This window comes from Budorcas taxicolor, chromosome 3 (genome assembly GCF_023091745.1).
Source record: "Budorcas taxicolor isolate Tak-1 chromosome 3, Takin1.1, whole genome shotgun sequence".
Taxonomy (NCBI): domain Eukaryota; kingdom Metazoa; phylum Chordata; class Mammalia; order Artiodactyla; family Bovidae; genus Budorcas; species Budorcas taxicolor.
The window spans coordinates 110458593-110486304 of record NC_068912.1 but is presented as its reverse complement, the minus strand read 5'-3'; the positions used below and the strand labels follow the sequence as shown (position 1 = coordinate 110486304).

The 27712-nt window shown below is 36.5% G+C and overlaps 1 protein-coding gene across 1 annotated transcript in view; it reads left to right on the top strand.

Annotated features, from left to right (window-relative positions):
- Positions 1-27712, top strand: part of ZMYM4 (zinc finger MYM-type containing 4) — a 73319-nt gene that overhangs the window by 39809 nt on the left and 5798 nt on the right. Inside the window, exons 22-26 of the mRNA XM_052638293.1 lie at positions 6086-6257; positions 6443-6538; positions 8769-8920; positions 17074-17185; positions 18649-18897. Coding sequence (XP_052494253.1) covers positions 6086-6257; positions 6443-6538; positions 8769-8920; positions 17074-17185; positions 18649-18897 — 781 coding nt within the window. The remainder of the gene's footprint in view (positions 1-6085; positions 6258-6442; positions 6539-8768; positions 8921-17073; positions 17186-18648; positions 18898-27712) is intronic.

Sequence of the window (27712 nt, the reverse complement as noted above, 5' to 3'; positions counted from 1 at the left end):
GTGTTCATTATATGTATCATGTTGCACATTATATCCCTAGTACTTCCTTACCTAAAATTGGAAATTTGTGCCTTTTGACTGCCTTCATCCAATTCCACCTCCCTCTCCCTTGTGCCTATGGTAACCACAAATCTGATCTCTTTTTCTAAGAATTTGTTTGGTTTTGAAATATAATAGACCCATAACATTATGTCCTTGGAGTGTGACGTAGTGATTGGACATTTGTACATATTTCAAAATGTTCACTAGGGTAAGTCTAGTTACAGTATGTCAACATACAGAGATATTACATAAATATTGTGTGACTGTATTCCCCACGCTGTACGTGTCCTAACATGACCGTGACTCATTTGCTTTGTGACTGAAGTTTGTACGTCTTAATCTCCCTCACCTGTGTCTCTCATTTCTCCAGCACCCTCCCCTCTGACAACCCCATGTTTATTCCCTGTATGTTTGATTCTGTTTCTGTTTTGTTGATTTTGTTCATTTGTCCTGTTTTTTAGATTGCAGATGTAAGTGAAATCATTTAGTATTTACATTCTGTCCAATTTGTTTCTCTTACCTTAATATTCTCTAGGTCCGTTTGTGCTGTCACAGAGGGCAAGATTTCATTCGTTTTTTGTGATTGATTAATAATTCCTTTGCATGCAACTGTGTGTGTGTGTTGTGTATACACACCACATCTTCTTTATCCATTCATGTAGGACACTTGGCTGTTCCCATATTTTGGCTGTTGTTGGTAATGTTGCAGTGGACATAGGGGTGCATATATATCTTTTTGAACTTGTGTTTTTGTTTTCTTTGGGTAGAAAATACCCAGAAGTGGAATTTCTGGATCATATGATAGTCTTATTAATATTTTTAATTTTTGAGAAAGCTCCATGCCACTTTCCCCAATGGTGGAACCAATTTACATTTGCACCAAGAGTGCACAAGGGTTCCTCTTTTTACACATCTTCATCAACACTTGTTCTTTATTGTCCCTTTCATGATAGTCATTCTGAAAGGTGTGAAGTGATATGTCGTGTTGGTTTTGACTTGTATTTTCCTGATAATTAGTGATGTGGAGGATCTTTCCAAATGTCGGTTGGCAGTCTGTTTGGAAAAGAGTCTGTCCAGCTCCCCTGACCATTTTTTAACTGCATTTTTTTCTTTTTATGAGTTCTCTAAGTTCTTTTTATATTTTGTATATTAACTCCTTTCTAGATACGTACTTGGCAAGTATCCTCTCCTGTTCAGTAGGGTGCCTTTTCATTTTGTTTAGAGTTTCCTTTGGTATGCAAAATCTTTTTATTTGATGAGTCTCCACTTGTTTATTTATTTTTGTTTTGTTTTACTTTGCTTTTGCTTGAGGAGACAGGTCTAGAAAAATATTACTAAAACCAATGCTAGAGTTTCCTGCCTGTGTTTTCTTCTACGAGTTTCATGGTTTCAGGTCTTAAATTTACATCTCTAATCCATTTTGAGTTTAATTTTGTATATGGTGTGAGAAAGTAGTTCAGTTTCATTTTTTTCCATGTAGCTCTCCAGTTTTCCTAATATCATTTACTGAAGGATCAGTCTTTTCTCCATTATATATTCTTGCCTCTTTTGTCATAGATTAATTGACCATATAATTGACCGTTTGTTTTAGTTCTGTGGATCATGCCATTGGTATTTTGAATTGTTTGCATTGAATCTGTCATTTTCTGTGGGTAGTATCATTATTTTTGCAATATTCTAATTCATGAGGATGATATATTTTTCCATTTACTTGTTTAATCTTCAGTTTCCTTTATCATCTTACGGTTTTCTGAGACAGGTCTTTTGCCTTCTTTATTAGATTTATTCCTAGGTATTTTCTTCTTTTTGATGCAGTTGTCAGTGGGATTGTTTTTAAAATTTCCCTGATGGTTTGTTGTTTGTGTCTAGAAATGCATTAGATTTTGTATCAGACAACCTTATTGAGTTCATTGGTGACTTCCTGTAGCGTTTTAGTGGTGTGTTTAGGATTTTCTGTGTATAGTATTGTGTTATCTGCAAGCACTGACAGTTTTTCTTCTTCCTTTCCAATTTGGATTATTCTGTTTAGATTATCTTAATTTCTCCCAACAGTATTTTTATGTTTCATTGTACAAGTCTTACACTTTGTTAAATTATACCTAGTAAATATTTTAATATATTTTTGATCCTGTTGTGGGTAGCATTGTTTTTAAGTTTCCTTGTCTACTGTTCTTCATTGACATATAGAAATAGAGATGGATTTGTATATTGACTTTATATGTGGTGACTTTGCTCAACTAAAATCTGTGGGATTTTTTACCTACACAGTTGTATTATCTGTGAATTAAGAAAGTTTAAATTTTTTCCTTTACAATCTCAGGGTATTTTCTTCTTCTTCTTTTTTTTAAAAATTATTATTTGTTATTTTACTTTTTTTTTTTTTTGGCCATGCCATGTGGCATGTTGGATCATAGTTCCCCAAACAGGGATTGAGTCTGTGCCACCTGCAGTGGAAGCAAGAGTCTTAACCATTGGACCACCAGGAAGCCCCTCTTTCTTTTTTTGATTTATTGCAATAACTGGGATCAGTGTTTAATATGAGGGTACGCTTTCATGCCTCTTCCCAATTTTAACAAAGAGTTCAGCCCTTGCAATGTTAAATACAGTGTTACCTGTATATTTCTTGTTGTTGTTCAGTTGCTCAGTCATGTCTGACTCTTTTCAACCCTATGGACTGCAGCACACCAGGCTTCCCTGTCCTTCACCATTAGAGTTTGCTCAAACTCATGTCCATTGAGTTGGTGATGCCATCCAACCATCTCATCCTCTGTCATCCGCTTCTCCTGCTGCCTTCAGTCTTTCCCAGCGTCAGTTTTTTCGAATGAGTCAGCTCTTCATATCAGGTGACCAGAGTACTGGAGCTTCAGCATCAGTCCTTCCAGTGAATATTCAGGGTTGATTTCCTTTAGGATTGATTGGTTTACTCTCCTTGCTATTTAAAGAACTCTCAAGAGTCTTACCCAGCACCACAGTTCGAAGGCATCAGTTCTTCAGCACTCAGCCTTTTTTATTGCCCAGCTCTCACATTCATACATGACTACTAAAAAAATCACAGCTCTGACGAGATGGACCTTTGTAGGCAAAGTAATGTTTCTGCATTTTAATATGCTGTCTAGGTGGTCATAGCTTTTCTCCCAAGGAGCAAACGTCTTTTAATTTCATGGCTTCAGTCACCGTCCACAGTAATTTTGGTGCCCAAGAACATAAAGTCTGTCACTGTTTCCTTTGTTTCCCCGTCTATTTACCATGAAGTGATGGGACCAGATATCATGATCTTAGTTTTTGAATGTTGAGTTTTAAGCCAGCTTTTTCACTCTCCTCTTTCACCTTTATCAAGAGGCTCTTTAACCCCTCTTTGCCTTCTGCCATAAGGGTGATGTCATCTGCGTATCTGAAATTATTGATATTTCTCCCCACAAGCTTGATTGTAGCTTGCGCTTCATCCAGACCAGCATTCTGCATATAAGTTGAATAAGCTGGGTGACAGTATACAGCTTTGACATGCTCCTTTCCCAGTTTGGAACCAGTCCACTGTTCTGTGTCTGGTTCACTGTTGCTTCTTGACCTCCATACAGGTTTCTTGTAGATGGCAGTCTCTCATAGATGACCTCTATCAAGGTTAGAAAGTTCTCTTCTGATTAACTCAGCTTTTGTGATCCTGTTTTGAACTTAGTCAGGTGATCTCTTGAGATGATCGTCTGATTTTTCTTTTGTAAGTCTTCTAATGGTGAAAAACATTGATTTTTTTCAGTGATAAACTTAACCTTGCATTTATGGGATGAACAGTACTCTCTTTTTGATGTTTTTATATTTATATATATTGCTGAATTGAGTTTGCTAGTATAAGTTTTTAAGTATGTCAGTTTAAAAGATCTATTGATGTGTCAGTCAATCAGTCAGTTCAGTCGCTCAGTCGTGTCTGACTCTTTGCGACCCCATGAATCACAGCACACCAGGCCTCCCTGTCCAGCACCAACTCCTGGAGTTCACCCAAACTCATGTGCATCGAGTCAGTGATGCCATCCAGCCATCTCATCCTCTGTCGTCCCGTTCTCCTTTTGTCCCCAATCCCTCCCAGCATCAGGGTCTTTTCCAATGAGTCAACTCTTCGCATGAGGAAGTATTGGAGTTTCAGCCTCAGCATCATTCCTGCCAGTGAACACCCAGGACTGATCTCCTTTAGAATGGACTGGTTGGATCTCCTTGCAGTCCAAGGGACTCCAACACCACAGTTCAAAAGCATCAATTCTTCGGCGCTCAGCTTTCTTCACAGTCCAACTCTCACATCCATACATGACCACTGGAAAAACCATAGCCTTGACTAGATGGACCTTTGTTGGCAAAGTAGTGTCTCTGCTTTTGAATATGCTATCTAGGTTGGTCATAACTTTTCTTCCAAGGAGTAAGCGTCTTTTAATTCCATGGTTGCAGTCACCATCTGCAGTGATTTTGAAGCCCCCCAAAATAAAGTCTGACACTGTTTTCACCGTTTCCCCATCTACTTCCCCTGAAGTGATGGGACCAGATGCCATGATCTTCGTTTTATGAATGTTGAACGTTAAGCCAACTTTTTCACTCTCCACTTTCACTTTCATCAAGAGGCTTCTTAGTTCCTCTTCACTTTCTGCCATAAGGGTGGTGTCATCTTCATATCTGAGGTTACTGATATTTCTCCTGGCAATTTTAATTCCAGCCTGTGCTTCCTCCAGCCCAGCATTTCTCATGATGTACTCTGCATAGAAGTTAAATACGCAGGGGGTGACAATATACAGCCTTGACATACTCCTTTTCCTGTTTGGAACCAGTCTGTTGTTCCATGTCCAGTTCTAACTGTTGCTTCCTGACCTGCATACAGGTTTCTCAAGAGGCAGGTCAGGTGGTCTGGTATTGATGTGTAGTTTTTTTGTAATGACTTTATCTGCCCTTGGGCAAGATAATAGTGATGTAAAGTGACTTACTGTTCCTCTTCTGTTTTCTGAAATACAATTTATATAGTTGCTTTAATTCTTGAGTAGACTTCAGCAGTGAAGTCATCTGGATTTGGAATTTTTTTGTGGGAATGTTTTAAAATACAATTTGAATTCCTCTGGCTGTTTACATTATCTGTCTTCTAGAGCAAGCTTTGTTAGGTTGTATTTTTCAAGAAATTTGTTCAGTTTTTCTAAGCTGTCTAGTTTATTGTCATCAGGATGTTCACAGTTTTCTTTTGTTACCTTTTGTCTGTGGAATCAGGTGTTGATAATTTGTATCTTCTCTCATCTCTATAATCATTCTGGCTAGAGATTTACCAATTTTTTTAACCTTTTAAAATTACCACCTTTTTTGTCTTACTAATCTTTTCCTCTATTTTTTAATTGATTTTTGCTCTTATTTTTATTACTAATTTGGGTTTTAATGTAGTCTTTATTCTAGTTTCTTAACATAGGAGCTAGCTTATTGATTTCAGACTTTCTTCTCATATAAGCATTTTAATAAATATAAATATCCTTATAAGCACTGCTTAGCATTATTACATAAATTTTGATATGTTTTGTTTTCATTTTTACTTGAATTCAAAATATTCTCTAATTGCATTTTTGATTTCTTAACATGTGTTGGTTAATTCTGACTTTAATGGATTTTGCTAACATTATTTTTTTATTGTTTTAATTGCTGAATTCCAGTGTAGTTAGAGAGTTGATTGAGGGTTGTTTCATAGCCATCTGTTCATCTATTCCATTAAATAGACCTGAGTGTAATAACTGTTACTCATACCTCATACCGTATTTTGTAATTCTAGTATCTGGAAGATAGTAAATAAATACTCGAATATTATTGATTATTACAGTATTATTTTCTACACTTCAGTTTTCTCTCTTTTTTTTTCTCCTGTGGATAGGAGTAGGTAACTTCTAAAACTCTAGGTATAGGAACTCTGAATCTCAGGGATGTAATACTGAGTTCCATTTTCTGTAAATTTATGCCCATTCTATCTTTGCAAACCATGATTCTTAAAGATCCAAAACTAAATTTATATTCTGTAAATTTTTGGAAATTCTTACAGGGACGGAAGAAGTCTATAGTATCTGTGGAGCCCAGGAGTCTTATTCAAGGAGCCTTTCAAGGGTGCTCAGTGTCTGGGATGACATTGAAATACATGTATGGGGTAAACGCCTGGAAGAACTGGGTTCAGTGGAAAAATGCCAAGGAAGAGCAGGGGGATCTGAAATGTGGCGGTAAATACATGGCATGAATTTGTGTCTTGATTTAGGGGTGGGAGGAATATGGATTAATAAATTCATAAACCTACTCAAAGGGGAGAAATACTAAGTCAAAAATCCCATAAGGCTTTGATTTTGGCTTTGCTTAATTTTTTTCCATCTTTATTTAAACTTCTCATTTACTTTTCTTTTCATGTCAGGAGTTGAACATGCCTCATCTAGCCCGTGTTCTGAGCCGTTAGGAAGTACTCAAGACCATGCACTCTCTCAAGAATCTTCAGAGCCAGGCTGTAAAGGTAAAATGCTTCTCTCCTTATGATCTGAATTGCTTGTAATATCATCGTTAATTTTAAATTTATAAATGGAAATTTAAAATTCTTTAAAATTTGAAGTTTATGTTTAAAAAGCAAAAGTAATCTCCACTCTCAGTTTTCAAGAACTTGTTATTAAGGGAAGGTTATTATCTTCAGACATGAGTTTCTTATACAGATATAAGAAATTTTGTGTCTTTTTCTAACACTGTGGCAGTGACTCAAATCTCTCTCTTTTTTGAGTCCTATATCTGTAGACTAACCCATGTGGAAACCAGTGGAACACTTCATTATTGTTGTTGTTAAGAAAAGTACCTGGGAAAGCGTTGCTGTTTCTGTAGTTTCTCCCATCAAGGAGCTATATATGATTGACCGTGTTTGCAGGTTTCACTTCTGGTGCCAAGAAATTTGGAACCCAATGAACAGTTCAAACAAAGCAACACTGTGTTAGTTTAGAACCCTAATCGTTAGATTTCTTCTTTCCAGGATTTTGTTTTATGTTCTAAGTTTTGTTTTCAGTTTGTGTTCTGCTTTTTAATTTTGTTTATATATCATTTGTTTATCACAGATTATTTTATGAAGTTTTTGTGGAATGAGATAGGGCAGGAATGCATGGGTGTGTAACTAAATTCTTCACCTCTTTCCAGCTGTACCTTCTCTCTGATACCTGGGTGATTGCATGTATTCTTCGCTTCACCTCAGTTTACCCTCATTGGAGCAGTTAGTTGCTGCTGCGGTCTGTGACTGACTTACTGAGTTCCCACAGATCAAGTGTAATCTCTCTGCTTCAGAGTGATAAAAAAATGCTCACGTCATGGGGGTTTACTAGGCCTTTCACTTTGCACTTTGAGCCACAACAGTTTTGAGAAAGGAGGGGTAGTGAGAATGGAGAAGTAATATTGTATTAGACTGCCAGGCCTAAATGCAGTAGCCACACAGGATGCCTACTCATTTCTACTACTGATTCTTCCAGAAAAATACTTACTATATTTATCTGTCCTGTATCAAGCATGGTGGTACATATTGAGGTAAAAAGGTCAAACATGGTCCTTGCCCTCATGAATGACCTGTTTAAATTTGCAAAACCAACTCAGGGAAGCTCAAGTGTACCATTGGAAACATGTAGTCTTTTTTACATGTGGAAAAGCAGGAACTGGAAAGGGTGTTTTAACTCATCCCACAGTGTGGACCAGTCTGTTCCCGTAAGATCTCTAAAAATCAAATTAGATAACTCTCATGCCTAAAACTAATTCAGGTCATATGTGCGTGTGCTCCTTTGCTCTATGTCCAACTCTTTGTGACACTGTGGACCGTAGGCCACCAGTTTCCTCTGTCCGTAGAATTTCCCTGGCAAGAATACTGGAGTGAGTTGCCATTTCCTCCTCTAGAGATCTTCCTGACCCAGGGAATAAACCCACATCTCCTCTGTCTGTTGAATTGGTGGGAGGATCCTTTACCCCTGAGACACCTGGGAAGCAATTCAATTCTTAGTTGTCTTCAAAATCTTTATATATAAATATATGAGGCTTACCATGATCTGCCCTCTTTACTTTTCTCCTATATTCCTGAGTCTCCAAACCCTTTCAGTTTTGTGGCTGAGCACATACTGTATTTTCCAGCATTTTCAAAAGCATGAAGTTGTTAATATGTAATCTGAAATGTACGTTATTCAAATAAATATGACTTAAAGTTAAATGGCATTCCTTTTACAGATATCTTCCGAGACTTTAATATATTAAAACATACTGTGAATTCTTCACAGGCAGATATAATATACTGCTGTTTTCCAAATTTATCAGATCTTAGAAACTCAGTTTTATTGAGCTTTCACATGATTAGTATTTTGTGGAATATACTTTGGGAAATCTTTTTATATCCTCAAGTTGAAATTCTTAATCTACATGTTTAATTCTTCTCCACCTTTAACATCCTGGGAAATCTAACATGACTTTTCACTATTAGATGGCCTTTATTTGTTTTCATAGAATTTTACTTAAATAAGACATTTTATTTAAATGTTATATCATATGTGCTAAATTATCTTTATTTCTTTAACTAAAAAAGCCTTGAGATGAGTATCTATCTTTAATCCATGTATTCACTAGTGTATACCACAATACCTGGGGCAGTGTAGTCAGTGTTTATTTAGTGAATTGAGTAATGTTATTATTTTTCTTATAAGTTAGTATTTCAGATGTTTTCTACCTTTCCACAGTCCGCTCTATCAAGCTGAAGGAAGATATTCTGTCCTGCACTTTTGCTGAGTTGAGTTTAGGCTTATGCCAGTTTATTCAAGAAGTGCGGAGACCAAATGGTGAAAAATATGACCCAGACAGTATCTTATACTTGTGCCTTGGAATTCAGCAGGTATGAAATCAGTTGTTATGTAAACTATTGCATTTTTAATAATTCTGGTAGAACTTATAAATTAAGCTGAGAAAGTATTGTAAATATTGTCTGTTTGGTATTGCTCCTATACTCTCTTCTTAATGAACCACTGACCCTGATTTAAAAGTCTTAGTCACGTAAACCTTTTATAAATTTAATTAAGACTGTTAGAGTAACAGAAATTGAAGTTGGTTCATTTTATTGCTAAATGGAAAAAAATAGGCCTAATAGCAATTCACAAAAGTGAGATAGGTGACTCTCTGTATATATGTATGTATTTATATGAATTTTGTAGTCTCATTTAAACTTTAAATTCACATTAGAATAGATATGTCAATATTTATCTATCACATTAGCAAAAGTCAAAAAATTATAATACTAATCGTTGATACGAGTTCTGTGAGATGGAGGTTCACCTTCATAGTTCATGATAAATAGTACATAGTTTGTAAAAAGCAGTTTTGAGCGTATGTTTCAAGAATACTTTTGAATGTTCATATTATTTCACCAATAATTCATTTTTTGGGAGTCTCTCAAAAGTCTGAAGTTCAGACATCATTGCCCAAAACTGGAAATCACTTCAGGGTCCACCAAAGTAAAGTATAGTATATTTATAAAGTTATATATTATGCCCCCAATAAAAATGGTTTACAAAGTGACTTCTAGTAACATAAAAATCTTAATACTAAAGCATTAATGAGCAAAGTAAGAGTGTATGTGTATCACTATATCTTAACATAGTGGTTTATCAGCCATTCACATAAATAACATAGTAAAATGAAATATATGAAAAGTATTTACAGTGGTTATTATTTTGGAATGATGGAACTCTGAATGTAATTGATTATTTTTTCTCTATTTGCCAAATTTTATTCCCTTTGTATTTCAGGGGGTATTATTAGTCATTTATTTGTTGCTAAAGTTTCCTTTTTTAATTATACAAGTAGTATGGGCTCAGTTAACTGTTAAAACAGTAAGCGAAGGCATAATAAGAAAAATTAATCTGTCCATCCCCACTCCCTGAAGTAATCAGTGTTTGCAGTGTGATATGTGACCTATATCTTCTCTTGTGGTAATGTTTATTGTAGTGTTGTTGACTTATCTCATTATCTTCTGTGCCATATATGTTTATACATGTGTGTAGATGTTTAACAGTTTTTATTTTGCTTAGTTTTTTTCAAAATGGGGCCTATACTATACCCACTTTTTGTAGCTTACTATTCTCAGTCTGTGTATCCCTTGGATGAATATAAATCAGATTCCTTGCTTTAAAAAAGAAAGTCACATAATATTGCAGAATATGAACATAACATTTATTTAGCCTTTCCTCTTTTATATATTCAGGAGTTTCTCCCTCCTCTTCTCTTACTCTTGCAAACCGTGCTTCAGTAAAATTTTTTTTTGTATACCTAATGATCTGGTGCTTTTATTTCTAGGTGAAAGCATATATTTTTCTAATTATAAGATATTTTCAGATTACTTTCCAGGATAATTATGGTAGCTTATGGTTTTACCAGCAGTGTGATGCCTGTTTCTTGAATCGTCTTTACCAGTCCTCTTTCTAATGTTTATTATTCTGATGGAATTTTTGAAAATGTTAACTTGTGGATCCAGCATGTGTTTTTTCCAATTTTTGTGAAGTAAGATGTCTTTTTATGTTGGTCATTTGGATTTTTCCTCCCGATCTGTGGAGTCTCTTTTATATTAGGGATATTGATTCTAATATGAGATTAAATTTTCCTAGTGTATTTTTGTCTTTTGGTCTTTCTGTATGTTACACTATTCAAAAAGTTTTCATGTTTATATAGTCCAGTATGGATATATTTCCCTTTGTAGTTCCTATATTTTCCATGTTGCTTAGAGTGGTCTTTGTATTTCAATATTTAAATTCTTATCAATTTCTAAAATATTTGGAGTTTTTTAGATCGACATTGTTAATATATCTGAAATTCATTTTTATGTATGAAATAAGTATGTTGCTGATGAATAACGTATCTGAATTGTAGCTCGTTATGCAAGCAGCGTTGGTTGGTCATGGAATCAAAATGGCACCTGTTAATAAGTTTCCCTTATATTTTGATCCAATTTCTAGATGGTAAAATATATTTTTAAAAGTCACATATAAGAGGATTTTTATGGGTTCTTTCAGCAAAATTTGAGAACCTTCTGTGTGTGTCAACATGCGTTTTGCTTAGGTAAAAGTTGCAAACGTTCTGACCACACTTCCTTTCTTTGGAGTTTATAATATGAAGAATCTAAAGAACATTTCCTAATTTTATTAATACATATATCAAGAAATAAGATGTTTTTTGGTATTTATTAATAATCTAATGATTATGAATATAATCAAAACATATGTGCTCATTGCTAGGAATTTCAATAAAAAACATTTGAGTACTTTACATGTAGACACTGCTGTATATATTCTATTTGTGAGGTGAATCATAAACCTGTTAAAAGTTTTTTCCTAGTTTATTTCTCTTGTTATTTGTTTATATTAATAAATGACTTTCTGTAACAATACTATAGGTTAGCAAATTCTCAGATGACTTACAGAAAGTAAGTAATTACAAACTTGTTAGCAATTTTGGCAAGAAATAAACTTTTGTTAACCTATAACTTATTCCTTTTAGGGAATTTTAAAAGTTTACTTATGTTTACATCTCAAATTTGTTCCCTTTTTTATTTTTTCCTCATTATAAACATATGGTTATGCTATAAAAGTTGGCATTATAAACATACGGTTATGCTTAAAAGTTGGCTTAAAACTCATCATTCAGAAAACTAAGATCATGGCATCTGGTCCCATCACTTCATGGCAGATAGATGGGGAAAGAATGAGTGATAGACCTTGGAGCCTGCCACCATGAATTTAGAAGACACTTGCTCCGTGGAAGAAAAGCTATGACAAACCTAGACAACATATTAAAAGCAGCATATTACTTTGCCAACAAAGGTCCATCTAGTCAAAGCTATGGTTTTTCCAGTAGTCGTGTATGGAGGTAAGAGTTGGACTATAAAGAAACCTGAGCTCTGAAGAACTGATGCTTTTGAACTGTGGTTTTGGAGAAGACTGTTGAAAGTCCCTTGGACTGCAAGGAGATCCCACCAGTCCACCCTAAAGGAAATCAGTCCTGAATATTCATTGGAAGGACTGCAGCTGAAGCTGAAACTCCAATACTTTGGCCACCTGATGCAAAGAACTGACTTATTGGAAAAGAACCTGTTGCTGGAGGAGAAGGGGACAACAGAGGATGAGATGGTTGGATGGCATCACCAACTCGATGGACATGAGTTTGAGTAAGCTCCGGAAGTTGGTAATAAACTGGGAAGCCTGGTGTGCTGCAGTCCATGGGGTCGCAAAGAGTCAGAGATGACTGAGCAACTGAACTGAACTGAACTGAACTGATGCTAATTGTAGAGTTTTGAAAATACATAAAAATGTATAGTTAAATAACAGCTTTAATATCAATACCTTGACCACCACTGTTAATGTTCTGTAGGAGGGATAATTGGCAAAAGAAACAGTCAAGTAACAGAAGAAAATCAAAAGATTTCTAATAGATAAAATGTATCAGAAATATTTAATAATCATTTACTTTGTATGTTATATTTTAATATAAGCCCATTTCATATATTAACTTACATAATTGTTAGTACACCTTTATGATGTATAAAACTAATATCATTTTCTGCTGAAGAATCTGAGGCACAGTGAGTTAAATAACTTGCCTAAGGTCTTAAAGGTAGTAAGTGGCAGGGCCAAGTTGTGAAGTGAACGCAGGCAGCTCAGCTTTAGGGTCCATGTTATGATTACTGTGTTGGGCTGCCTCTCTAATATAAAATAGTGGTCAGCTGTAATCAGGGAAATTTTTCACCTATCAGATGGATTAAAAAACTTGAAAGATTGAGAAGTTTGATAATGCTAAGTATTAGTGAAGACACATGTGCACTGTTGGAGGCCTTTTCAGAGGGCAAGTTGACAGTGGCTGTTAAAACTTGAAGTGCATATAGATTCTTCAGTCTAGCAAATCTATTGATCAGTATCTTTCCCACAAAGAAATTACTCCAATTACCTAGGAAAACACATAATGGTGTTTTCATTGTAACGTTTTTAACAGCAAAAAACTAGAAACCACCTTAGTGTTCATGAAATGATTCAATCAAATATAGTACATCCATACTATTAAATATCAAACAGTAGTTTTAAAGGAATGAATTGGTTCTATAACTTCTATATGTGTTGACATGGAAAATTCTTGGAGACATACATTTTGAAAAGTAACTTACAAAATTGTATATGGAATATAATATTGATAGTATGGTAAAATATGTATAATATAAAATTTACCATTTTAAAGTATATAATTCATTACATTCAGGATGTTGTGGAACCATCATCACTATCTTGTTCTAAAATTTTATTTCTCTAAAGGGAAACCCCTTACCCATTATGCTTTCCCTTCTTACCTCCTCTATCTAGTCCTTGGCAACCATAAATGTGCTTTCTGTCCCTATGGGTTTGCCTATTCTAGATGTTTCATATAAGTGGAAAGTTACAGTTTGTGGACTTTCATGCCTTGCTTCTTTCACTTAACACATTTTCAAAGGTAATCCATTTTGTAATATGAATCAGTACTTTGATCCCGTTTATGGTTGAATTATTCTGTTGTTGGGAAAGTGCTGATAGACATTTGAGTCCTGTCCACCTTTTGGCTGCTCTAAATAGTGAGTGCTGCTATGAACATTCAAGTATAAGTTTTTGTTTGAACACCTGTTTTAATGTCTTTGGGGTACTATATGCCTAGGAGTGGAATTCTAGAGTCAAATGGTAACTGTTTAGCTTGTTGAGGAACCACCAAACCACTTTCCAAGATGACTGCACCATTTTACATCGCCAGCAGCAATTTCTGAGTGTTACATTATCTCCATATACTTGTCAACCCTTGTTAATATCCTTAAGAAGAAATAGCCATCTGATGGGTGTGAGGTGGTATCCTATTGTGATTTTGTTTTGCTTTTCCCTAATGACTAATGACACTGAGCATTTTTTCATGTATGAGGCCATTTGTATAGTCTCTTCAGGGGAAATGTCCAAATCTTTTGCCTGTTTTAAAACTGAGTAGTTTGCTTGTTACTGAGTTGTAGAATCTCTTTTTATAGTCTGGATAGTAAACTTGAATTAGATTTGTGAGTCAAATATTTTTTCTGGGTTTTCTTTTCAGTTTCATATACTTTCTTGTACTTTCATTTTTAATTTTGATGAAGTTCTGTTTATTTTTTCTGTTGTTGCTTGTTCTTTTGGTGATACATCTAAAGAATCCATTGGAAGTTCAAGTTCATTAAGATTTGCTTGTGTTTTCTTCTAAAAGTTTTATGGTCTTAGCGCTTATGTTTAAGTCAGTGGATCGGTGTTTAGATCACCGATCCATTTTGAATGATTATTCTATCAGGTGAGGTATATCAGGTGGTAAAGAATCTGCCTGCAGTGCAGGAGACCTGGGTTCAATCCCCGAGTCAGGAAGATCCCCTGGAGAAGAAAATGGCAATCCATTCCAGTATTCTTGCCTGGGAAATTCCATGACAAAGGAGCCTGGCAGGCTACAGTCCATGGGGTCACAAAAAGTCAGACACAACTAAGGGACTAACACAGGGATATATTGAATTAGGGCTAACTGGATATGTGGATATGCAGTTCTCCTGGCATCATTTGTTGAAGAGTCTGCTCGCTCTTCATTGATTGGTCTTGACATCCTTTCCAGAAATCATTTGACTAAATGTGTATGTGTTTATTTTGCACTTTCAGTTTTTAATACTTCTTGGTCATATGAGTATTCTTGTGGCAATACACACTGTTTTGATTGCTGTAGCTTTGTAGCAAATTGGGAAGTGTGATTCCTCAAGATTCTTTTGACTGTTTGAGATTCCTTACAATTTCATAACAGTTTTAGGATTGACTTTTCCATTTCTTCAAAAAAGAAAATCTGAGCCTTTGGAATTTGGATAGGATTGCATCGAATCTGTAGTTTACTTTGGGAAGTATTGGTGTTGTAATAATACTGTCTCTAGATCCATAAATACAAGATGTTTTTCTTAGGTCTTCTTTAATTTCAGAAGTTTTATATAGTTATAAGTGTGTAAATGTGTATCTCCTTGGTTAAATTTATTATTCTCAAGTATTTTATTTCTGATAAGGTTGTAAATGGAATTTTCTAAATATTCTCTTTGGATCATTGATTGCAACTGATTTTATGTTGCTTGTATTCTGCAGCTTTATTGAGTTCATTTATTAGCTCTAATTATATTTTTGGGGTGGAGAAGGCAATGGCACCCCACTCCAGTACTGTTGCCTGGAAAATCCATGGACGGAGGAGCCTGGTAGGCTGCAGTCCATGGGGTCATTAAGAGTTGGACACGACTGAGTGACTTCACTTTCACTTTTCTCTTTCATGCGTTGGAGAAGGAAATAGCGACCCACTCCAGTGTTCTTGCCTGGAGAATCCCAGGGACAGAGGAGCCTAGTGGGCTGCCGTCTGTGGGGTCGCACAGAGTCAGACACGACTGAAGCGACTTAGCAGCAGCAGCAGCATATTTTTGGGGACTCTAGAATTTTCTATATATAGGTTCATGTCACTGCAAATAGATACAGTTTTCCTTCTTCTTTTTGTATTTCAGTGCTTTTTATTTCTTTTTCTTGCCTGGTTACTCTGGCTAGGATTTCCTATCCAGTGTTGAATAGAACTGGCCTTTTTATCTTGTTCCTAATCTAAAGGAGAAGTGATTTTTTAAAATATTTCTCTTTATTTTATTGATATATTTATTTGGCTGCTAGTTGCAGCATGTAGGATCTAAATAATTCCCTGACCAGAGATTAAACCCAGGCCCCACGCATTAGGACCATGGAGTCTTAGCCACTGGACCACCAGGGAAGCCCTGTGATTTTTTTTTTTAACCATGTATTTTATATGTACTTATATTTGAGTTACTGTATAAAAACTCAACTCTGTGTATTCATAAAGGAAATTTTTTTAAAGATTGAAATAACCCCCTGACTGTTGATAGTAGTTGCTTTTGAGTAATGAGTCTGAATGTACTTTTCTTCTACCTTTTCTATATTTTAAACTCTTTTCATAATGAGGATATATTTTTAACTTGTAAAAATAACTTTATTAAAATAAAAAAGGAAATGCATACTTTTCAACAGCAAAACTGTAATCTGGCAATATGATCATAAATTGCCTTTAAAGAGACCTATAAAAGTGTACATTTAAATGGTATATAATCTTTATTAGCCAGAATAAACTTCAGTGGAAATGAAAATTTACAGCAAGTCATATAGATCAAGAAAGCAGGAAACCAACATAGTCATAGATAAATGTTTAAAATACTAGATCTTTAAGACACCAAGATTTTTAGCTTATAATTATGCTACTTTGTGTTCTTCTCACATTCTACTGATTTTATTTCTCTGAGTGATTTCATCTGACCTCACCTGCACCCTCAAAATATTTAACAGTAATTTACTCAAGCTATTGCTTGTTTCCTCTCTGAAATGATTCTTGATGGTTATAATTAGCATACTTTTATATCCTATAATTAGTCTTGAACTTTGTGAAGGCTGGCTTGTGGGGCAGAGAGTTGAGAGCTGTGGTTAGAAGCCTCCAAATAAATAGTTTTACAATTTCAGTACCCTCGGGTCACCTGACACTAGCTAACTGTATTATTGTCAGGAAGTGATCTTATAACTAGATTAAAAAGCAAACAAACTTCTAAGAGTACATCTCAGACGCTGAGAATTAAGAAATGATTTGAGAAATATGAATTAAGACCAGTTTTTAGTATATCAGTTTTATTAAGTGACTGAAAGGTACTGATTTATTATTATTATTTTAAATAATTGTTTTTAATAGGAAATACAAAACTTTACCTTACAAACTTAGTGGTCAAGATAATGTTAATTCATGTGAAAAGGATCTTTAGCCTGAATTCTGCTGTTTTGACTGTATCCTTAAAATATTTCACAGTATTGGTAGGATAGAAACTAAGGGTAAACTATATTCCTAAACATATATTTTTAAAATTTTATGTTTTCTTTGTATCAACATATATGTTTCCATTTTTTTCTCTTGTAGTACCTGTTTGAAAATGGTAGAATAGATAACATTTTTACTGAGCCCTATTCCAGATTTATGATTGAACTTACCAAACTCTTGAAAATATGGGAACCTACAATACTTCCTAATGGTAGGATGATTATATTTTGATTATTTTCATGATATGCCTTCTTAAATTGCTTAATTTTTATGGTTGTCTTTTGTAAATTGTTCATTTTATATTTGTCTTGACTTATATTTGGACTTTTGAGGAGAAAATCTTTGGTTTATTATCAGTTACTTAATAAAACTATATTTTGCATATAGTACATGAATAGATAATGACTACTAGATATAAAAAAACAACTAAAGGTTACATTTACTTTTTAGAAACCATTTTTGATATGGTCGTATTGGTAAAGTTGTACCCTGTACCAGTAGCTGCCACAGATGCTACTTTTAGACTCTGTTAGCAGTGGATCTTTTTCAGTAGTTTGAAAGAAGTACCCTGAACTAGTTGTTAAGAGAGTTAAGTCTTCATCCTTGAATTGTCTATGACCCTGTGTCTTTGGACAAGCCCCTGATTCACTCCTGCTCTCGTGCTCCTTGCCTGTGGATGGAGAGGTAGAATGTAATGCCCAGAAATGTGGTCCCCTTCTCTTGGGCTACAAAGAACCTTTGAAGCATTAAAAGAAATGCAGTGGCATGATGCATTTAGGTTTCAAAGGAGGAGCTAAGAAGCTATATTTGGAAGTAACAAATAATGTATTCGTGGGCAGTCTCCCAAGAATAGAATGAGAGGTGGTAACAAAGAAGATTGGGGAGAGAACATTAGGAAAGACCTGAGTTTAACGGATATCATGAGAAAGCTGTGTTTAAAAATAGACTAGTTTTAATTCTTCTGACCTCTGCTTTTCAGGAAAAATACAGAAAAACTATTGTGAAGTAATTTCTCTTAATATAAGTTTTAAATAGGAGCTTCCTTCTAATGTTCTTAGCCAAATAAAACTGAAGCAGTTAACAGTATTGATGTATTGATCATTAACAGTTAATGATCTCAAACCAGAGTCTGCTAACTGCACCTCATGGCTGGATCTAGCCTTTTGCCTGTTTCTATATAGTTTATGAGCTAAAAATATTTTTTTACATATCTAAATAGTTGGGGGAAATAAAATTATATTTTGTGACATGGGAAAATTGCATGAGATTCAGATTTGTTTCTATAAATAAAATTTACAAATAGCCATACCTATTTGTTTCTGTATTGTGTATACTTCCTTACCTTTCACAAAAACAAAGTTGTTCAGAGCCCTTATGGCCCACAATGGTTAATATACGTATCATCTGGCTCTTAACAGGAAAAATTGACCATGCCCTGGTCTAAAATAACAATAGATTAAAACTGTTTTAGGGGAGTGCTCACAGTGTCTGTTTCACTGGAATCATCTGGCCTTTTCTTTGCAGTGCTTTTTCTATTTTTATGTATGAGAAAGAGGGGCAAAGAGAGGAACAATCAGTGTTTTCCTTAGTATCCTCCTGTCTGAGAATTAAAGAAATTACGTAGTCCCTTTTAGCAGGAGCTTAGTGCTGTTTCTTTTTCCCTGTTCTGTTCAGGTTACATGTTCTCTCGCATTGAAGAAGAGCACTTGTGGGAGTGCAAACAGCTGGGCGCTTACTCACCAATTGTCCTCTTGAACACCCTCCTTTTCTTCAATACCAAATACTTTCAACTAAAGAATGTTACTGAGCACTTGAAGCTTTCCTTTGCCCATGTGATGAGACGGACGAGGACTCTGAAGTACAGTACCAAGATGACCTATCTGAGGTTCTTCCCACCTTCACAAAAACAAGAGTCAGAACCAGGTGTGGTGGAGTTTTTAAGATTCCTTTCTTTTTTAATTGAAATATAGTTGATGTACAGTGTTATGTTAGTTTCAGGTGTGTAATGTAATGACTTGATATTTAAATACATTATGAAATGATCACTATAATTCTAGTAACCATCTGTCACCATACAAAGTTTTTACAGTATTATTGGCTATATTCTGTATGCTGCATATTACCTCCTCATGACTTATTTTATAACTGAAATCTCGTATCTCTTAATCCTTTTCACCTAATTACCCGCACCCTTCTTGCCTTTGGCATCCACCAATTTCCTCAACATTCAGAAAATGAAGATCATGGCACCTGGTCCCATCACTTCATGGGAAATAGATGGGGAAACAGTGGAAACAGTGTCAGACTTTATCTTTATGGGCTCCAAAATCACTGCAGATCATGACTGCAGCCATGAAATTAAAAGACGCTTACTCCTTGGAAAAAAGTTATGACCAACCTAGATAGCATATTCAAAAGCAGAGACATTACTTTGCCAACAAAGGGTCCATCTAGTCAAGGCTATGGTTTTTCCAGTGGTCATGTATGGATGTGAGAGTTGGACTGTGAAGAAAGCTTGAGCGCCGAAGAATTGATGCTTTTGAAGTGTGGTGTTGGAGAAGACTCTTGAGAGTCGCTTGGACTGCAAGGAGATCCAACCAGTTCATTCTGAAGGAGATCAGCCCTGGGTATTCTTTGGAAGGAATGATGCTAAAGCTGAAACTCCAGTACTTTGGCTACCTCATGCGAAGAGTTGACTCATTAGCAAAGACCCTGATGCTGGGAGGGATTAGGGGCAGGAGGAGAAGGGGACGACAGAGGATAAGATGGCTGGATGGCATCACGGACTCGATGGATGTGAGTCTGAGTGAACTCCGGGAGTTGGTGATGGACAGGAAGGCCTGGCGTGCTGCGGTTCATGGGGTCGCGAAGAGTCAGACACAACTGAGCAACTGAACTGAACTGAACTTGTTCTCTGTAGCTGGAGTCTATTTCTGTTTTGTCTGTTAGTTTATTTTTTTAGATTATACATGCAGATAAAATCATATGCTATTTGTCTTTTTCTCACTGACTTTTTTCACTTAGCATAGCACACTCTGTGTTTTCACAAATGGCAAGATTATATTCTTTTTTATAGCTGAGTGAATTAATCCTTCTCTTGATGGACACTTCTATATTTTGGCTATTGTCAGTAATCCTGTATTGGATATAGGGGTGCATTTATATCTTTTTGAATTAGCGTGTTTTGTTTGCTTTGGGTAAAAAATACCCAGAAGCAGAATTGCTGGATCAAATGGTAGTTCAGTTGTCAGTTTTTGAGGGCGCTGCATACTGTTTTCCACAGTGGCCCCACCAGCAGTGCACAGGGGTTCCCTTGTCCCTGTCGTGATGGTCATTCTGATAGATTTGAGATGATACCTGGCTGTGGGTTTTGACTTGCATTTTCCTGATGACTAGTGATGTGGAGCATCTTTCCATGTGTCTGTTGGCAGCTTGTATGTCCCTTTTGGAAAAATGTCTATTTAGATCCTCTGCCCATTTTTTAATTGTAATTTTTCTATTGAGTTTTCTGAGTTGTATGATTTGTGTGTATACTTTGCAAATACCCTCACCCATTCAGCAAGTTGCCTTTTCATTTTGTTGAGTTTCCTTTGCTATACAAAATCTTTTAAGTTTGATTTGGCCCCAGTTGTTTATTTTTGCTTTGTTGTCTTCACCTGATGAGATAGATCCAAAAAAATATTATTAACACCAATGTCAGAGTTTTCTGCCTGTGTTTTCCTCTAGGAGTCTTATGGTTTCAGGTCTTACATGTAAGTCTTTAATCCATTTTGAGTTTAATTTTCTACATGGTGTGAAAAAGTGGTTCATTTCCATTCTTTTCCATGTAGCTGTCCAGTTTCCCAGTCCATTTGTTTTAGAGTCTGTCTTCCCCATGGTGTATTCTTGCTTTCTTTGTCATACATTGATCGTAAAAGGATTGGTTTGTGTCTGGTCTGTCTGTTCTGTCCCACTGATTTGTGTCTCTGTCTTCACACCACTACCATACTGTTATGATCACTGTGGCTTTGGGTATACAGTTGAACCTTAAGCCAGCCAGTTGAAAATCTGCATATAACTGTACAGTCAGCCCTCCTCATTTACCATTTCATGTCTGCAGATTCAAAAGCCATGTATTATATAGTACTATATATTTATTGAAAAAAATCCATGTGTGAGTAGATCCATGTAGTTCAAACTTGTGTTTTTAAGAATCAGCAGTAGTTTGAAGTCAGGAAGTGTGAACCTTCAGCTTTGTTCTTACTCAAGATAACTTTGGCTATTTGTGGTATTTTGTGAGTTGATATAAATTTTAGCGGTATCTTTGTGAAAAATGCAAATGGTATTTTGTTCAGTTCAGTTCAGTCGCTCAGTTGTGTCCGACTCTTTGTGACCCCATGAATCGCAACACGCCAGGCCTCCTTGTCCATCACCAACTCCCGGGCTTCACTCAAACTCATGTCCATTGAGTTGGTGATGCCATTCAGCCATCTCATCCTCTTTCGTCCCCTTCTCCTCCTGCCCCCAATGCCTCCCAGCATCAGAGTCCTTTCCAATGAGTCAACTCTTTGCATGAGGTGGCCAAAGTATTGGAGTTTCAGCTTTAGCATCAGTCCTTCCAAAGAACACCCAGGACTGATGATCTTTTGAATGGACTGGTTGGATCTCCTTGCATTCCAAGGGACTCTGAAGAGTTCTCCAACACCACAGTTCAAAAGCATCAGTTCTTCGGCGCTCAGCTTTCTTCACAGTCCAACTCTCACATCCATACGTGACCACTGGAAAAACCATAGCCTTGACTAGACGGACGTTTGTTGGCAAAGTAATGTCTCTGCTTTTGAATATGCTATCTAGGTTGGTCACAACTTTCCTTCCAAGGAGTAAGCGTCTTTTAATTTCATAGCTGCAGTCACCATCTGCAGTGATTTTGGAGCCCCCCAAAATAAAGTCTGACACTGTTTTCACTGTTTCCCCAACTATTTGCCATGAAGTGATGGGACCGGGTGCCATGATCTTCGTTTTCTGAGTGTTGAATGTTAAGCCGACTTTTTCACTCTCCTCTTTCACTTTCATCAAGAGGCTTTTTAGATCCTCTTCGCTTTCTGTCATAAGGGTGGTGTCATGTGCGTATCTGAGGTTATTGATACTTTTCCCGGCAATGTTGATTTCAGCTTGTGCTTCTTCTAGCCCAGGGTTTCTCATGATGTACTTACTCTGCATATAAGTTAAATAAGCAGGGTGACAATATACACCCTTGACGTACTCCTTTTCCTATTTGGAACCAGTCTGTTGTTCCATGTCCAGTTCTAACTGTTGCTTCCTGACCTGCATACAGGTTTCTCAAGAGGCAGGTCAGGTGGTCTGGTATTCCCATCTCTTTTAGAATTTTCCACAGTTTCTGGTGATCCACACAGTCAGAGGCTTTGGCATAGTCAATAAAGCAGAAATAGATGTTTTTCTGGAACTCTTCCTTTTTCGATGATGGAGCAGATGTTGGCAGTTTCATCTCTGGTTCCTCTGCCTTTTCTAAAACCAGTATTTTGTTAGGGATTGCATTGAATCTGTCAGTTATTTTGGAATAGACATTTTAACACTATTCTTTCAGTCTATGAGCATGGTGTATCTTCCAATTTATTTGTATCTTTTTATAGTTTTTAGAGTATAGATCTCTCACCTCTTTGGTTAAATTTCTTCCTAAGTATTTTATTATTTTTGATGCAGTTGTAAATGGGATTGTTTTCTTAATTTCTGTTTCCGATAGATTGTTATGAGTGTATGGAAATCTGAAATATTTCTGCATGTTTAGTATCCTGTAAAATGTATTTACCAGAATCGATTTATTCTTATAATTTTTGGTAGTGTCTTTAGAATATTCTATATATAGTATCATGTCATCTGCAGGTAGTGATGGTTTTACTTCTTCTTTTCCAGTTTGAATTTTTAAAAGTATTTTCTTGTAACCTATGACATGTCTTTTAGTATTATTTTTAAAAATATTTATTTATTTTATTTATTTGGCTCCTCCAGGTCTTAGTTGTGGCACCTGGCATCTTCGATCATCGTTGTGGCATGCAGGATCTTTAATTGTTGCAAATGTGGCATCTAATTCCCTGACCAAGGATTGAACCTGGGCCCCCTGCATTGGGAGCATGGAATCTTAGCCACTGGACCGCCAGCAAAGCTCTTGATTTTTAAAATTTCCTTTTCTTGTTTGATTGCTTAGGACTTTGTAGATTGCCTCAGTCTTTGTGGGATTGCCATGGCTAGAATTTCATCCAATACTATGTTGAATAAAACTGTCAGGAGTCAGCATCTTGTCTTTTCTCCAACTTAGAGAAAATTTATTCAGCTTTTCACCATTGGGTATAATGTTAGTTGTGAGTTTATCATATATGACATTTATTATGTGGGTATCTTCCCTCTGTAGCTGCTTTGTTGAGTTTTTATCAGAAATGGATTTTTTTTTTTCAAAACCTTTTTCTGCATCTACTGAGATTATCTTATGCTTTTTATCCTTCATTTTCTTAATGTGGTGTATTATGTTGATTTGTGAATCTTGAATCATTCTTGTATCCCTGGGATAAATCCCATTTGTTCATGGCATATGATCCTCTTAATGTATGGTTCAATTCAGTTTGCCAATACCTGTTTGAGGATCAGTGATATTGGGGTGTCTTTGTCTGGTTTTGGTATCAGGGTTCTGCTGGCCATGTAGAATGAGTTTGGAAGAATGCCTTCCTCTCCTGTTTTGGAATAGTTTGAGAAGGATAGGTATTATTAACTCTTACCTAAATGTTTGGTAAAACTCATCTGTGAAGCCATCTGGCTCCAGCTTTTGTTTTTTGAGAGTTTTATGATTACTGATTCAGTTTTATTATTGGTGATTGGTCTGTTCATGTTTTCTATTTCTTGTCTGATTTAGTCAGATAGTATGTTTCTAAGAATTTATCCATTTTTTCCCCTAGATTGTCTAATTTGTTGGCCTAGAACTGTTCACGGTAATCTCTTGCAATCCATTGTATTTCTGTGGTGTCAATTGTAACTTCTGTTTCAATTTTCATTTTATTTATTTGAGCCTCTTTTTTGTTTTTGATGAATCTCGTTAGTCATTTCTGTTCATCTTTTCAAAGAGCAGGTTCTCTTCTATTTTTTTGTTTCTATTTTATGTATTTTTACTTTTGATCTTCATTATTACTTCCTTTACTAACTGCAGTTTTCGGCTGTTCTACTTCCTTTAGGTATAAAGTTAGATTATTTGAGTTTTTTTGTTTCCTAAGGTAGACCTATATCACTATAAACGTCCCTCTTAGGACTGTTTTTGCTGCAGCTGATAGATTTTTGTCTCAAAGTATGTGTTTTTTTTAAATTTCCTTGTTGATTTCTTCAATGATCCATTGATTGTTTAATAGCATGTTGTTTGACTCCACATATTTGTTTTTTCCAGTGTTTTCCTTATAATTGCTGTCTAGTGAGATAGCATTGTGGTTGGGAAAGATGCTTAGTATGATTTCAACTTTAGGGTGACAGAGGATGAGGTGGTTGGATGGCATCACTGACTCAGTGGACATGAGTTTGAGCAAACTCCAGGAGATAGTGAAGGACAGGGAATCTTGGTTCGCTGCAGTCCATAAGGTCATAGAGTCAGACATGACTTGGCAACTGAATAACAACAAACTTATTGAGATTTGTTTTGTGGTCTGACGTGATGTATCCTGGAGAATGTTCCATGTGTACTTGAATATTATTTTGTTTGGGAATGTAACATACTGTTTATTAAGTTCATCTGGTCTGATGTGTCCTTTAAGGCTAATGTTTCCTTATTGATGTGTCCATTGATACAATGGGATGTTAGAGTCCCCCTACTGTTATGGTATTGCTGTCACTGCCTCCCTTTGTGTCTGTTAATACTGGCTTATATAGTGTATTTAGGTGCTCCTGTGTAGGATCATACATACGTACATACAAGTGTTTTGTGTTATTGTTGGAATATTCCCTTTATCGTTATGCAGTGTCCTTCTTCCATCTTTGTTTTAAAGTCTTTTTAGTCTGAGTATTGCTACCCCAGCTTTCTGTTTCCGGTTACGTGGAATATCTTTTTCTTTTCCCTTGCCTTCAGCCTGTGTGTGTCTTTAGGTCTGGAGTGAGTCTCTGATATGCAGCACATATATGGATCTTACTTTGGTATCCATTCAGGCACCCTGTGTCTTCAGATGGCAGCGTTTAGTTGATCTACATGTAAAGTAGTTGTTGCTATGTACAGGACAGGGAAGCCTGGCATGCTGCAGTCCACGGGGTCACAGAGTCCAACACTACTTAATGACTGAACGACTAAAATGTATTTATTACCATTTTAAAAATTGTTTTATGATTGTTTGTATCGTTCATGTCCGTTTCTTTTCTTCTTGCTCTCTTCCCTTGCAGTTTGATTACTTTTTAGTTTTGTTTGTATTCTTTTTTCTTTTTCATGTGTGTATCTGTTGTTCGGCTTTGGTTATCATGAGGGTCTTATATAACAACTTAATGTATATAGCAGTCTATTTTAAGTTGATGGTTGCTTAAGTTTGTGTGTATTCTAAAAGCACTACATTTTTACTCTCACCATCCTACTCCATCTTTTATGTTTTTGACAAATTTTATTTTTTTAATGTTGTATTTTAATAATCATAGATTTGATCATACTACTTTTGTAATCTTCATACTAGCTACATAGATGGTTGAGTCACTACCTTTAGTATGTGCTTGCCTTTATATTGAGTTGTTTTCTTCCATAATTTTTATATTTCAAGTAATGACCTTTTTATGTTCAAAGAAGTCCCTTGAACATTTGTTGTAGGGTCAGTTTTGTAATGATAAACTCCTTTAACTTCTTCTTGTTTGGGAAACTTTATTTCACCTTTAGTTCTGAATGATAATCTTGACACAGTATTCTCTGTATGTAACTAGTTATTTCTCTCTTTTGCTCAGTCATGTCTGACTCTTTGTAACTCCATGGACTGCAGCGCACCAGGCTTCCCTATCCTTCACCATCTCCCAGAGCTTGCTTGAACACATGTCTATTGAGTCGGTGATGCCATCCAGCCATCTCCTCCTCTGTCACCCCTTTCTTCTCCTGCTGCTTTAAATAGTCTCTATCTTTAACTTTTGACATTTTAGTTATGATGTGCCTCAGTGTAGGTTTCTTTGCGTTCATCTTGTTTGGGACTCTCCATTTCCTGGAATTGGATGACTTTACTTTTTCAAGTTAGTGAAGTTTTCAGCCAGTTTTTTCTTCAAATAGGTTTTCTGTTTCTTTTCTTCCTTCTTTGGGAATCCTTATAATGCATATGTTAGTTTGCTTGATGTTGTCCCCAGAAGTCTTTCAAATGGTCTTTTTTTAAAAGTTTTTGCCTATTTCATTTGGAACAATTCCTTTGTCTCTTCCATTTTCCTAGCTCTCTGTGTTTCTATGTACTAGATAGATTAGCCACATCTGCCAGCCTTTAAAGGATGACTTTATGTAAAAGGGCTGCATGCACCCCTCTCTGGTTAGGCCATGATGGCTGTAGGTTTCCTAGTATGCAGGACTGGGCCCTGAGATAGCTGGCTATAATGGTGAGTTGTGACTGTTGGGGGCAGTATGCTTTGTAGGGCCATCTCCTAGGGTGGAGCTGCTTTGGAGGGGCTCTAGTGCTGGCCAGAGCCACTTGCTAGGTGTAGTAGGGTAGCTTTGGAGCAGCGCCAGCCTGGATGGGTCTACAGGTGAGCCTGGGATGAGATGGGGAGAGTCAAACTGGTCCCACCAGCCCTGGACCAAGTAGGCGTAGAAGGTGAGCAAAGATCCTGGTGTTCCTCAGTGGCTACAGAACCAGAGAAAATTATGAAAGTCCCTGGCTCTGCTGCACACACCCTAAGATCAGTCAGTGTGATTCTCCTTCACATATGGCCCAGGTCCTCTTCAAACTGCTACCTCTGGGACTTGGGGCAAGAGAGTTTTTGCATGTGCCCTTTAAATTTTAGTTTCCTACAGACCTCTGGATGTAAGTCCCACTGGTTTTCAAATCCAGGTGTTATGGGGGTTTGTCGGTTTATCTTTCTGGTGCTGGTCCACCCCGGGCTGAGGAGCTCGATGTGGAGTTTAGACACTTTTGCTCCTCAGGAGGACCTCTGCAGCAGTGATGTCCTCTCTGCCTGTGGGTCCTGGCCAGATACCATCTCTGCCTCTCTTACCCATCTTAATGGTGATTTTCTTTTTATCTTTAGTTGTGGAAAATCTTTTGTGCTGGTCTTCAGATCTTTCTCAAGGATAGTTGCTCTGTGTATGGTTGTAGTTTTGGTGTGTTCATGGAAAGAGATGAGCCCAGGATCTTCCTACTCTTGCATCTTGTCCCCTCCTTGTAAGATTTCTATTTGAAATCTTTTTAGTATTCAGATAGACACTTATCAGAGTTCAGTTCAGTTCAGTTCAGTCGCTCAGTCGTGTCCGACTCTTTGCGACCCCATGAATCGCAGCACGCCAGGCCTCCCTGTCCATCACCATCTCCTGGAGTTCACTCAGACTCACGTCCATCAAGTCCGTGTTGCCATCCAGCCATCTCATCCTCGGCCGTCCCCTTCTCCTCCTGCCCCTAATCCCTCCCAGCATCAGAGTCTTTTCCAATGAGTCAACTCTTCTCATGAGGTGGCCAAAGTACTGGAGTTTCAGCTTTAGCATCTTTCCTTCCAAAGAAATCCCAGAGCAGTCTCCTTCAGAATGGACTGGTTGGATCTCCTTGCAGTCCAA